The sequence below is a fragment of the Budorcas taxicolor genome, chromosome 2 (assembly GCF_023091745.1).
Source record: "Budorcas taxicolor isolate Tak-1 chromosome 2, Takin1.1, whole genome shotgun sequence".
Lineage (NCBI taxonomy): Eukaryota > Metazoa > Chordata > Mammalia > Artiodactyla > Bovidae > Budorcas > Budorcas taxicolor.
Genome location: NC_068911.1, coordinates 32,180,141 through 32,194,064, shown reverse-complemented (window position 1 = coordinate 32,194,064; position 13,924 = coordinate 32,180,141). Strand labels below are relative to the sequence as shown.

The following is a 13,924-nucleotide window of genomic DNA, read 5'->3' as shown; positions in this document are numbered from 1 at the left end:
CGTGATGGCTGCCGTGGTAAATTTGCAGTCTGCATTTCTCCAACCGTGAGGGAAGATACACTATCTCTTCATAGAGTTTGCGGCCTCACTTTTCCTACAGCAAAGATTGGCAAGCCTGTTTTGTAAATAAAGCTTTATTGGAACCCAGCCACACCCTTTCTAGCTGTTGCCTCTGGCTGCTTTTGCACTCTGATGGCAGAATCAAGTAGCTGTAACAGGGACCAACTGGTTTGAAAAGCCAAAAATATTTACCATCTTGCTCTTTACAGAAAATATGTGGCAACCTCTGCTCTAGAGTGAATCCTTTGCCTGTTTATGAGTCCACTGTTGAGCCAGTCTTTGTTTTCAGGCATCACAAGGCCACTTGGACGGCCCGAGCCCATCTGCCTCCAGCACAGGCTGCCTCTTTCCATTGTGTGGTGGTGGACAGCCTGTCCTTTTGTCCTTGTCCACTTGCGCCACTTTGCCCAACAGTACCGGGAACCAGCGCCCTGACTTTGGGGGTGAATGTCTGTCCGTTGTATCTGTTCATGTGCTAATGCAGACAGAGCTGGTGCTTCACTCGTGCTGCGCGTTGCACACTCGAGGCTGCTGCTATGTCCGGGCGTTTGGGTCTTCTCCCTTCCTTCTTTCCCTCCCTCCTTTCTTTCCATTTCTGTCTCTCTGTCTTTCTCTCTTTCCCCCTCCCTCCCTCCATTCGTTCCTTCTTCCTTCCTTTTTCTCTTTCTGTCTTTTGCCACGCTCCACGTGGGATCTTTAGTTCCCTGTCCAGGGATCAGACCCATGCTGCCTGAAGTGGAAGCTCACTCAGAGTCTTAACCACTGGACCACCAGGGAAGTCCTGAGACTGCTCCATTTAAAGCAACCACTTGGGGGACAGAGAACGGAACCCCCGTCTTTTAGAGATTATTTATGCATTTATCGGCTTTGCTGGGTCTTAGTTGCTGTGTGGGCTTTGCTCCAGTGGCGAGCGGGGCTCCTCTCCAGCTGTGTGCACAGACGTCTCCTGTGGCAGCTTCTCCTGCTGCAGAGCGTGGGCTCAAGGGCGCTTGGACTTGAGCAGTTGTGGCGCTTGGGCTCGGTCGTTGCAGCTCTCTGGCTGTAGCGCATACGCTCGATGGTTGCGGCGCTCGGCTTAGTGCGCTGAGGCACGTGGAATCTTCCCGGATCAGGAGCTGAACCTGTGTCTCGTGCATTGGCGTGCAGATTCCTTACCACTGAGCCGGCAGGGAAGCCTCAACCCTGGAGTCTTGATCCAGCAGCTGTTGAGTTCCTTCTGTGAGGAGGGGAACCAGAAACACAAATCGTCCACGATAACGTCCCCTGCCTACAGGGCTCCACAGACATGCCATGTGAATTGCAGTCACAGGGTATAATATCACTGCAGGTATCTTGTGTTTGTTGTATAATATCAGTGAGTCATCTGCTGTGTTTTCATCTGTGCTTTCAGGTGTTATGGCCCCAGTGTAGATAATTTGGTGCAGAAGGACATGGGAACAAAGGAGCTTTGGGCCAGAGCGGGGAACAGCTGTTGTGGAAGCAGTGGCCCTCACCGAGGGCCTGGCCACTGTCGTGAAGGAAGAGCTCTGCTGGACAGGGCAGCAGAGGAGTGGGGTTGCAGCTGGAACAGCATGTGGGAGCATGGTTTTTATTAAACTGTGGGCAAATATTATTACATCCCCATATGCCGCAAGAATTGCATACATGAGAAGAGAGAATTGAAGATGTAGGAGAAAGATGCTGGAGTATCTTGTATATCTGTCTTGGAGCAGGTGAGGAGAGGTGGGGTTCAGAGTACAAGTAGAAGTTTATGTGTTTTCGCCTCTCGGAGCTTCAGTTTCGTTATCTGTGCAATGGGATAATTGAACTTACGTGAGAGCAGAATTTCCCAGTTTCGGCCCTCTTGACATTGTGCTGGATAGTTGTGTCAGGCTGTCCCGTACATGTGGTAAACGCCAGCAGCAGCCCCCTAGTTGTGCCAAAAATGTCTCTTGATGTTGCCAAGCGTCCTGTTAAGGGGAGAAATCCTGGTTGACGACTGCTTCTCCCTCCCACTCCTCTGTTGTTGTTTAGTTGCTAAGTTGTGCCTGACTCCGTGACCCTGTGAACTCTAGCAGCCCGCCAGGCTCCTCTGTCCATGGGGATTCTCCAGGCAAGAATACTGGAGTTGGGTTGCCACGTCCTTCTTCAGGGGATCTTCCCAACCCAGGGACCGAACCCTCATCTCCTGCATTGGCAGGTGGATTCTTTACCACCGAGCCACCTGGGAAGCCTCCTCCTCCGCAGGGATCCCTTGTATTAAGTAAACCTCCTTGAATTCTCCTCACTTGAGAGTGCCTGCCACTTCCTGTTAGGAGCCTGAGTGGTACATCAGGCAGACACTCCCTCCTCTCAGTGCAATCAGAAACATGGAAGAGACGTGAGCTGGGCTTTTCCGCCCTGTGTCTCCACGGCGGGCTGGGCACTCTCTGGAGTCCTGTCCCACCCCCAGGGGGTGCCTGCTCTGGTGGCTCCTTTGGCCTCCAATGGGCTTTATCTGTTGTCCTTCCCACAGAATATCTTCTTATTGAGGTGAAATTCAGATACCCTCATGTCAGGGAACCTTTTCTTTGGACTTTCCTGGTGGCTCAGTTGGTAAAGCATCTTCCTGTGATGCAGGAGGCCTGGGTTCGAGCCCTGGGTGGGGAAGATCCTCTGGAGAAGGGAATGGCTCCCCACTCCAGTATTCTTGCCCTGGAAATCCCATGGACAGAAGAGCCTGGCAGGCTGCAGTCCACGGGAGTCACAAAGAGTCGGACCCGACTGAATGACTAAACCACCACCACAGTGTGAAACCCCGTATGCTTTTAATACAGTTAAAACAATGAACAGTTATGAAGCTAGAAATGTAAGCATTATAAAAACAATTAACCAGTTTACAATTTTTAACTGTTTAAAAATGAACAGTTCAGGGGCAGTTTAGCACATGGGAAATGTCATGCACTCACCACGTCCGTCTAGTTCCTAAACACCTTCCCCACCCCCAGAGGACACCCTGTACCCATTAAGCAGTTGTGTTCTCTCAGTGTGGATTTTCCTCTTCTAGTCTTTCCTATTTTTTTAATTTTTTTCCCCAATTATTTGTTTGTTTGTTTTTGGCTGTGCTGGGTCTTAGTTGCTGCATGCGGGCTTTTTTCTTTTCTCCATGCATATGGAGCATGGGCTCCAGGGTGCACAGGCTTCACTAGTTGTGGCGCTTGGATTTTTAGTAGTCCCGAGACATGTGGAATCTTTCTGGACCAGGGATCAAACCCAGGTCCCCGGCATGGGCAGGTAAATCCCAAGCAGGTGGACCACCAGAGAAGTTGCCTTCCTGTTTTTTTTTAAGCACAGCTCAAGTTCCCGCCTTCCCTGGTGGCTCAGTCGGTAACAAATCTGCCTGCAATCCAGGAGACCACTTGCAATGCAGGAGACCTGAGTTTGATCACTGCATTGGGAAGATTCCCTGGAGAAGGAAATAACAACCCACTGTAATATTCTTGCCTGGGAAATCCCATGGACAGAGGAACTTGGTGAGCTACAGCCACTGGAGTCGCAAAGAGTTGGACATGACTTAGTGACTTAAACCACCACCAAAATCCCACTCTTGCAGTCTGCTTCCCCTGGCCCCCAGCAGGCCAGCAGTGTGGTGTGGAAGGTCAGCAGATCAGGTCTCAGCAGTGCTTTGCTCCCTGGTCCCCAGAGAACCTTGCCATCTTTTTTTCTTATCTCTTGTACCCACTGAGTGAATTGCCAAGGCTGATGTTGTTGTTGTTTAACCCTTAAGTTGTGTCTGACTCTTTGTGAGCCCATGGATCATGGCCCACCAGGCTCCTCTGTCCATGGGATTCTCCAGGCAAGAATACTGGAGAGGGCGGCCATTTCCTTCTCCAGGGGATCTCCCCGACCCAGGGATTGAACCCACTATTCTTTACTGCTGAGCCACCAGGGAAGCCCAAGGGTTGGCATTAGACCAGAGAAATGACTTTCCTTCTGCTACTGCGTAGAGAGGTAAGGAAATACTGCTGTGTCAGCCTTGACCAAGTGACCCAACTCCTCTGTGGACAGGAACCATGTTTACCTTGACCTCCTGGATTTTGACAGGGGTGGGAGAAGGAATATACACCTTGGGGGCATCTTGCTGGTTTTTCCCTCCCCAGATGCCAGAGATGCGTTTTCACCTTCACACTCCCCTGGGCCACAGCTACAGAGACCTGGATTGGATTGCTTTGCCTGTGGTCCAGATGAAAGTACTTCTTAGAACCAGAGGTCTTAGACCTCTGGGATGTAGGGCTGCCCACAACAACAACAACAACAACAACAACAATAAGTGAAGTGAAGTGCAGTAGCTCAATCGTGTCCGACTCTTTGCGACCCCATGGACTGTAGCCTACCAGGCTCCTCTGTCCATGGGATTTTCCAGGCAAGGATACTGGAGTGGGCTGCCAGTTCCTTCTCCAGCAACCATAGTCAGCATGTATAAAGTGCTGGGTGTATACCAGGCGCTGTTCTAGATGCGTGATGCCTATTCACTCATTTACTAACTGTGGGAGGTGCAGAGAAGTTAAGTAACTTGTCCATGGTCACACAGCTGGTGATCTTCGCTACTCTTAACCCTTGCTCTACCTCCCCTGGAGGTCACTGAAGGCTGGGGGTTTGTGGGAAAAAATTAGAGTAGGATCTGAAGGCTTCTAAACATGAGAGACAACAGGGAGGCGCGTGAACCGGGTTTCTGATTTTCATCGCAGGTGATTTCAAAGTCAGAGCTTCAGGGGACCACTGTGGACCCCGGGGGCATTCCCTGGGGCGCCGCTCAGTTTCTGTTTTCCTTTTGATGGTGCTCTAACAAGAAACTGGGCTTCCCTGGTGGCTCAGACGGTAGAGTCTACGTGCAGTGCAGGAGACCCAGGTTGATCCCTGGGCCGGGAAGATCCCCGGGAGAAGGGAATGGCAACCTACTCTAGTATTCTTGCCTGGAAAATTCCATGGACAAAGGAGCCTGGCGGGCTGCAGCCCATCAGGTCACGAAGAGTCGGTCACGACTGAGCGACTAACACTTTCACTTCAACAAGAAATTAAAAAGAAGCCTGTCCTGTGAGTCACTTTGCTGTACACCTGACGCTCACACAGTATTGTGAATCAACTCTACTCCAGTTTTTTTTTTTTCCAGAAAAGGAAGCCTGTTCTGGCTCATCTGACTGATAGTGTTGACTCAGGGCCATTGTTGCGGAAGGAAGGAAGCAGAAAGGCGGGGATTTTATAGAGAAATCGTTCCTGAATTGGCGCTGGGGCTGTCTCTGCAGGTTTCCTACAGGTTGAGGCTGAGCAGGATTTAACAGAGGGCCGAATCAGTGGACTTGAAGTTGAATCCCTCCGTGAGCACTGGCCACAAGTGAAGGTCTTTCCCTCTCAGCCTCAGTGCTCTGTTAAGTGGAGCCCACCTTTCCTTCTTTGTGAAGGATTAGATGCGTGTGTGTGCGTGTGTACCCAGTCACTCAGTTGTGTCGGACTCTGTGTGACCCTGTGGACTGTAGTACTCCAGACTCCTCTGTCAATGGGAATTCCAAGGCAAGAATACTGGAATAGGTTGCCTTTTCCTTCCAGGGGATCTTCCAACCCAGGGATCAGACCCGCATTTTCTGCATTGGCAGGTGGATTCTTTACCTCTGAGCCACCTGGGAAGCCCTGAAGGGTTAGATGCTGGCTGCTTCATGGGCTTAGCCCAGCGTGAGGCTCAGCAGGTGGGCACCTGCTCTCGCTCCTCCTGGTCCTTGGAGAAGGTAGGAAAGAGCCCGGTAGCATTGCTTGCTTTGCCTGCCGTCTCAGAACAGAGGCCCCAGGTTTGCAGACTGCAGAGCTTGGAGGGTATGATCTCATGCAGAAACCAGTGTCCCGAGAAGGGAAGTGACTGTCCCTGTCACAGGGCCAGCAAGCAGCCCGGCTGGGATGAGAACTCGTGATGCCTTGTGACTTCCCTCCAGCACTCCTTCCACGGAGGCTTGTAGCCCTGGGCCTCCTGGGCACGTCCTGCCATCGGTGAATGTTGCCTCCAGCGCTCCTTCCATGGAGCCTCGTGGCCCTGGGCCTCCTGGGCGCCTCCTGCCATCGGCGAATGTTGCCTCCAGCGCTGCTTCCACGAAGCCTCATGGCCCTGGGCCTCCTGGGCGCCTCCTGCCACCGGTGAATGTTGCCAAGGGCACCCGTGCTCCCCCTGCCCTGGGAGATGCGGGTCCCTTAATCCCATTCAGGGCTGGGATGGTCATGGGCACCCCTCCACGGGTCAGGATTGTCTCCTTCAAGTGCACTTCTTGTCTGGGGAGGGTGCGTGGCGGGCTGTTTCTCTAGAGAGCAGGCTTTCTTCCCACCGCAGAGAGGCTTTGCAGGGTGAGGCAGGGAAGGCTGCTGGCGGCTCCAGGAAAGCAGTGTCGCAGATTCCGTAGGAAAGCTCTGGGGTCCTTGCTAGGGGTAGGCACTCTATCCTCGCTCTTCCCTTGTGCATCAGGAACCAGCAGCATCAGCAGCACGTGGGAGCTTGTGAGAAATGCAGAGTCCCAGGCCCCACCCAGCCCTTGAATTAGAACCTGCCTTTTAGCCAAGACCCCAGGAGATTTCTGTGCAGGTGAAAGCTTGTGAATTACTGCACTAACAATGATCAGTAAGGAGATGATGGAGATTTTTATTTTCTTTGTCAATCCTGCGCCCCTCCCACGCTATGTTGTTATTGTACTTCTTCACATGAATTACTTTATAAAAAAATTGTGGTGAAATACAGGTAACATAAAATTTGCCATCCTCACCATTTTTGGAATATTTATGTATTTATTTACTTTTGGCTGTGCTAGGGCTTCGTCGCTGTGTCGGGCTTTTTCTCTAGTTGTGATGAGCAGGGCCTACCTACTCCCTAGTTGCGATGCGAAGGCTTCTCATTGCGGTGGCTTCTCTTGTTGCAGAGCACAGCCTTTAGGGTGCTTGGGCTTCAGTAATTGTGGTTCCCGGGCTCTAGGTCACAGGCTCGGTAGTCGTGGCACGTGGGCTTGGTTGCTCTGCGGCACGTGGATCTTCCCGGATCAGGGATTAAACCCCTGTCTCCTGCATTGGCAGGTGGATACTTTACCACTGAGTTGCAGCACACGCGATCTTTAGCTGTGGTATGACTAGTTTCCTGATTGGGGATCGAACCTGGGCCCCCTGCATTGGGAGCAGGGAGTCTTAGTCTGGACCACCAGGGAGGTCCCCATCTTAAGCATTTTTAAGTGTACAGTTTGGTGGCATTAGCTACCTCTGACTGTTGTGTGGCCGTCACCACCACCCATCCCCAGGCCTCTCTTCATCTTGTAAAAGTGCAGACGTGTAGCTGTGAAACTCTAACCCCCCATTCTCTTCCCTCGCCTCCCCTGACAACCACCATTATGCTTTCTTTCTTTATGAGTTTGATTACTCTTAGTATCTCATGTAATTGGAGTCATGCAGTGTTTTCTCTCTCTGTGTCTGCTTTATTTCACTTATTGTGACGTTCTTCAAGGCTCATTTGTGTTGCAGCATACTGCAGAGTTGCCTTGCCTTTTAAGGCTGAATAATACCCATTGTATGTGCATGCCACATTTTGTGTCTCCATTCAGCTGTTGATGTACACAGGAGTTGCTTCCACATCTTAGCTACTTGAATAATGCTGCTGTGAACGTAAGCATATAAATAGCTCTTCAAGACTGTGCTCTCAATTCTTTCGAGCATACACCCAGAAGTTCTGGGTTGTGTATGATAATTCTAAGACACGAATTATTTTTATGATCAGAAAAAATAGCAAAAGCACTTCAGGGGGGGAAAACCTTGTCACGTTTCCAGTTGGCATTGCCCAAGGGCAAGTAGAGTTGTTGGGTGCAGTACTTGGAAAAAGGAAGAAAGCAAGACTGCCTTCCCCATTTTGGTGTTAGAGGGAAAAGAGCAGAAACTCGCCCTCCTGCTGCCTGAGGAGCAGGGTGTGTTGATAGAGGTGTGTGTGAGGCCCTCAGGCAGGTGGGGTTTCTAGCCATCCTGAAAGACGCTTCAGGATGGCCTCTCGTCTGGCGGGAAGGGTGCGTGGGCTGACCTCTCTCAAGACCTTTTCCAGAAAAAATTACAGTGGCAGTGTTTGGGAAGTCAGTTTCATTACTGTGTGTCCATAGAGAGTCTGTGGACTGGTTTAACCTCCTGGCCTGGGGTAAGGCGGGAGCCCACACGATAGTCCTGCCATAGCCCTTAAGGGGCATGGTCTCCAGTTAGGGGGATGGTTCCAATGACTAGTGTTCAAATTAAACAAAAACCTGAACCCGCTGTCATGGTCCACGAGGCCTTTGTGACTGGCCCCTGCCTGCCACTCTGATCTTTGCTTCCCCTTTTCTGCTTTCTGCTTAAGTCACTGGAGACTTCCTTCAGGTCCTGGGAGACGGAAGCCAGGCTGTTTTTGCCTCTCTTCCCTGGCTGTTTGCTCCGCCTGGAACGCTGCTACTGCTAAGTTGCTTCAGTCGTGTCTGACTCTGTGCGACCCCATAGACGGCAGCCCACAAGGCTCCCCCGTCCCTGGGATTCTCCAGGCAAGAACACTGGAGTGGGTTGCCATTTCCTGGAACACTAGTCTCTCATAACTTTCCATGACTGCTCCCCCACGTTATAAAGGGCTCAGCTGGGGTGTTGTGTGTGCAGAGAGACTTTCCACGACTGCCCTGGCAGACGTGGACCTCCAGCTTCCGCCTGGTCTCTTCACTTCATCTGGTTTTTCTTCCTAGTATGACTCTCTAACACCTTCTCCTCTGTTAGTTTACTTAGGAACCATTTGTTTCTTCCTAATAGCATTTTCATTCCACGAGAAGATGGCTCTTTTATACCACTGAACTCCTGTGTCCCCAGCACTTAGAACACTGCCTGGCACCCAGTAGAAGTTCAGCAAATGTCGAGTGGGTCAGCGCGTGCACTTGCTCATCCTCTGAGCTTCTGTATCCCCATGTGCGATTCAGGGATCCTAATACCTGGCTGGTAGGGTGGTCATGAAAATTACAGGACGCAGTGCATTCAGAGGACTCAGTTTGGTGCCTGGTGTACAGGAAGTGCTCAGCACATGGGCACGGTTGTTAGCAACTGGGTGGCCCTGGCATGACTTGGATGAAACCCTGACCATATCGCTCTCTCTTTAAAAACGATGTTAATCTGTCTATTTATTTGGCTGTGCCAGGTCTTAGCTGCAACATGCAGGATCTTTTTGTTGCGGCATGTGAGATCCAGTTCCCTGGTTGAACCCGGGCCCCCTATACTGGGAGCCAGTGGACCACCAGGGAAGTCCCCACACTGACTTCCCTTGTGATCCTAAATTTGGGTCTCCTGTGAAGCAATTGTGTTCAGTGTCTGGGGTATCATAACACGTAGCCACGTCTCTGTGGATTGGAGTCACTGGGCCCCCTGTGGAGCATCAGATGTGGTTCTGACAGTGTTCCACCTGGGCCTTTGAAGTGGCCTAGCATGCGTCTGTGCTCAGTTGCTCAGCTGTGTCTGATTCTTTGCAACCCCGTGGACTGTAGCCCACCAGGCTCCTCTGTCCATGGGATTCTCCAGGCAAGAATACTGGAGTGGGTGGCCATTTCCTACTCCAGGGGATCTTCCTGACCCAGGGATCGAACCCGCCTCTCCTGCATCTCCTGGATTGTCAGGCAGATTCTTTACCACTGAGCCACCTGGGAAGACAGAATTGGCCTTGCCCCACACCCTCTTAAATGGGAGTTTGGTGTATGACATGTGTATCGTTTGGAAATGCTTTTGACTGTAAGTAACCACCCAGTGTACAGGGCTTGAACAAATGGAATGATTTGTTCTGTGAAAGCTCTGAGATTTCTAGTTTGGTTCATCGGCGAAATGACATCAGGGCTGGTGTCTTTGTGATTCTCTTGGGCTTCCCTGCAGATGCTGCTCTGGCTTCCCCCAATGTGTTTAGGATGCAGGCATGAGGGGTGGAAGCAGGAATGAAGCCATTAGCATCTGTCCTTTTTCCCCCAGGCCCCTCCCAGCGCTCTTCCATTTACATCTCATCAGCTGGAACTTCTTAAGGTCAGCCTTAAAAGAGAGGCTGAGTAATTAGGTTTTTCATGGGAAAATGACGTTAGAGACGATGGTGAGGTCAGCTGACCAGCAGTGCCTGCCGTGCTAGGAAACCTATGTTTTAAGTTAGACTATTGCTTCTCAACGGGGGGCAGTTTTGTTCCCCAGAGGATGTCTGGCAGAATCCAGAGATTTTTGTTGCCACAACTAGGGTGTGTGTGTGTGTGTGTGTGTGTGTGTGTGTGTGCATGCACACTAATGGTATCTTGTGGGTAGGGGCCAGGGATGCTGCCAGACATCTTAACAGTTCACAGGGCAGCTGCAGAGAGTTATCTGATCCACATGTCAGTGACACCAAGGTTGAGAAACCCATAAGTTAGATCATTCCAGAAACATCATCCAGATTTGGGGAACACTAGTTTAGTTGCTTTCCTGTGATGTAGTGACAGGAAAGGGGTCAGACCTCATTGTATTGGTGCAGATTATTGATACCTGGTCTTGTTATTGATTTTATTAAAGAGAAAGTTGATGCTGGCTGAGAACAGCCAAATGGTACATGTCAGAGTCTTAGTAGAAGGCGAATGTCAAACAGAACTAATCAAGCCCCTTGCCTTCTAGGAACACAGAACAATGACATGAAAAGACAGTTTCTGCTGGAGCGACTGCTGGATGCAGTGAAACAGGTAAGAAGAAAGCGCATGTTGGACTTTGAGCTCAAGTCATAGTGTCAGATGATGAACGTAGAAGTCATTTCTGCCCTTCTGTCTACACAGACCTACTTCTGTCTTGCATCTGGGAGGCTCTGTGAGGTTAACCATTTCCCCCAGCAAGTAACAGTGATCAGAGATGGGGACAGAGGGGCTCCTGTGTGATGATATCCTAAAGCCCCCGGAGGACCCACCCCTATCCTTCAGTGATGTCCCTCTGAGAAGGGCATTAATGTGGGTTTCAAAGTCTTATTTCCAAGCAGTTATTTTTGTTTGTTTTTGCTGCGTTGCATGGCTTGTAGTAAAATGCAGGAACTAAAATCCCCAGATTGAACCCAGGCCCTCGGCAGTGAGAGCAGGGTCCTGACCGCTGGACCGCTGGGGAATTTCCAAAGCAGACCTGGGTTCAATCCCTGGATTGGGAAAATCCCCTGGAGAAGGGAAAGGCTACCCGCTCCAGTATTCTGGCCTGGAGAATGCCGTGGACTGCAGTCCATGGGGTCGCAAAGAGTCGGACACGACTGAGTAACTTTCACTTTCTAAGGGTGCTGCAGTGCTGGTTGGGAGTCAGGGCCCCTGTGAGCACAAGGGCAGAAATCAGGCCGTGCTCAGGGTCGAATGGCGTCTCCAGATGGGCTCTGCTTGGTTTGGCTGACGCTGAATTGGCGCCTGGCTTTTGGCTGGGTGTGGAAGCGGGTGTTGACACAAGGTTGGCATCAGGTTGTCTGCTTATAACTATCCGACAGGCCGCGTTCCTTGCACGTTCATCTTGTGTCTGGTGCACCGCTGAGTGCTTTCCATCGAATCCTTCCAGCCACCCTGTGAGATAGTTCTTGCAATTATTGCCATTTTACAGATGAAGGAATGAAGAACTGAAGCTCAGGTCCAATAACTTGCTGCCAGTGTCATAGTAATAAATAGCAGAGCTGGGATCCAGCCCTAGGAATTCACATTTCAGAAGGGGTGACTGGCGGTTGCCGGCGTGTCATCACAATATAGGGAGATAAGTGTGTCCTTTAATGGGAGTGCCTCTTAAGGGTTCATGTGAGCTCGGAGAATTTAGCATCTGTCCAAGCCTCAAGGGATCCAGTCATGGCAGAAAGGACGCAGACTCAGGGGTAGCTGGGTTGGAAGGCCAGCTTTGTCTCCTGACAGCTGTGTGTGCTGGGGCAATTTACCCAGCCTCTCTGAGCATCCTTCTTCTCTTTAATTGGGTCCCCATCTCTATAGGGCTGTGGAGGGAATTGCTTAAAGGGGTAAAGGGCCGTGGCCAGTGCCTGGTCCCCAATAAATGCAGAGCTGACATTATTAGTTTTTTTTCTTTCTTTGTTCCAGAAATGGAATGCAAAATAAGATGAAGAGTTAACTCCAACCACTTCAAATGTAGCAGTTAAACAGAAATAACTTGGATCTTCCACCCAGAGCTATGATTACTATTTGGGAGAGTGAAAGTGTTGTATATATGCCTTTTAAAAACCAACTTTAGTTATTACAGTGCTTGGCAAATAGTAATTTCTCAATACGTAAAATTTAATAGTTTGCTGCTGCTGCTGCTGCTAAGTCTCTTCAGTCGTGTCCGACTCTGTATGACCCCGTAGACGGCAGCCCATCAGGCTCCATTGTCCCTGGGATTCTCCAGGCAAGAACACTGGAGTGGGCTGCCATTTCCTTCTCCAATGCATGAAAGAGAAAAGCGAAAGTGAAGTAGCTCAGTCGTGTCCGACTGTTAGCGACCCCATGGACTGCAGCCTACCAGGCTCCTCCATCCATGGATTTTCCAGGCAAGAGTACTGGAGTGGGGTGCCATTGCCTTCTCCGATTTAATAGTTTAGTTTTCTTTAATATCTTGAGTGTTGAGATTGAAACCCTATTCAATTTAGGATTAATTGGACTGGGTAACCTGCTAGTTTTTACTTCATGTTTATTATGTGTATCTTTTCATATGCATGTGGAATACACTATGATTTCTTAGCTTCATTAAGAAATTAAAATTTCTTCAAGTTGGAAAGAAAAAAAATAAAAACCAACTTTATTGAGGTGTGATTTGCATACAATAAAAATGCCAGTTTTAAATGTGCAGTTCCGTGAGTTTTGACCGAAGTATCATTTAAATTTCTATATACATGCACACACACCCCCCTGCACACATATGTGATAATAAATTTAGGAATCTGGTAAACCTGCTACCCACAGTGGAGGCTCTATACCTGTGAAAGAGAGTAGTGGAGAGTGGTAATGGCTGCGCAATATTGTGAATTGAGTTGCATGACTAAAAATGGTTGAAAGGGTAAATCTTATGTTATCTACATTTCAGCACCGTTAAAGGAAAAAAAAAAAGAAAGTTTGCTTTTGTTTCCACCCTCCCTGGGTGAATTGTCATTTGGCACAACCAGAGGGCTTGTTTGAAGCTTGATTTCTGCTGTCATAACTTCACAGCAGCCATAACAACTCTGGGCCCTGTCAGAAGGGACCCGTCATCATCACAGATTTGTGGCAGTTTTAATTATTGCCTGTTAAGAGCTCTGCGTTATTGACAGTCAGCTGCTGACAGATAGAAGCAGCTTCCTAGAGACTCTGCAGACGGCTTCTGTTTTCCTCTTAGCGCTGTCTTTGCGTAGGGCTCCCTTCTGTACAAGCAAGAGGTAAAAGGGCTTCTTCCTTCAAATGGCGGCTGGAAGGCTGGGGTGCCCGCCATCCCACTTCTTGGGCTGACCCCCAGGGCTCGGGGATGCCCTGATTCGGCCACCAGAGTTTCTGGCCCTGGGTCACCCCAGACCCCAAAGGCTCCTGGGGGTGGTTTTGTGTGTCCATCCCAATGGCTGATCTCAGCGACTCTTTTTTTCCTGCAGTGCCAGATCCGCTTCGGAGGGAGAAAGGAGATCGCCTCAGATTCCGACAGCAGGTAAATAATGTAGCCTCTGAAACCCATTATCCTCAAGGCCAAAAAGGTAGCCAGAGATTCACCAGCTTTTATATTCTGCCACTGCAGCCAAGTGGGGCGGTGATTACGTTACCAAGTTTGAGTTTGGACAGCAAGCCAATAATTGAGAGACGAGTTGTTGGGGCAGAGAATAATGGCTTGATTCAGAAAACCAGCTAACCGAAAGATGCTGGGCTTGTGTCTCCAAAGAACTGTC

The 13,924-nt window shown here is 50.0% G+C and overlaps 1 protein-coding gene across 4 annotated transcripts in view; it reads left to right on the top strand.

Moving 5' to 3' along the window:
• The window catches only part of SNX29 (sorting nexin 29), a 589,615-nt gene that overhangs the window by 15,788 nt on the left and 559,903 nt on the right, over positions 1 to 13,924 (top strand). For 3 of the 4 annotated variants that reach the window (XM_052661385.1, XM_052661389.1, XM_052661404.1), the window contains exons 2-3: positions 10,699 to 10,763; positions 13,637 to 13,689. In XM_052661385.1, coding sequence (XP_052517345.1) covers positions 10,699 to 10,763; positions 13,637 to 13,689 — 118 coding nt within the window. Of the gene's footprint in view, positions 1 to 10,698; positions 10,764 to 13,636; positions 13,690 to 13,924 lie in introns of those variants that run through there. The other variant, XM_052661396.1, reaches the window with a different exon arrangement.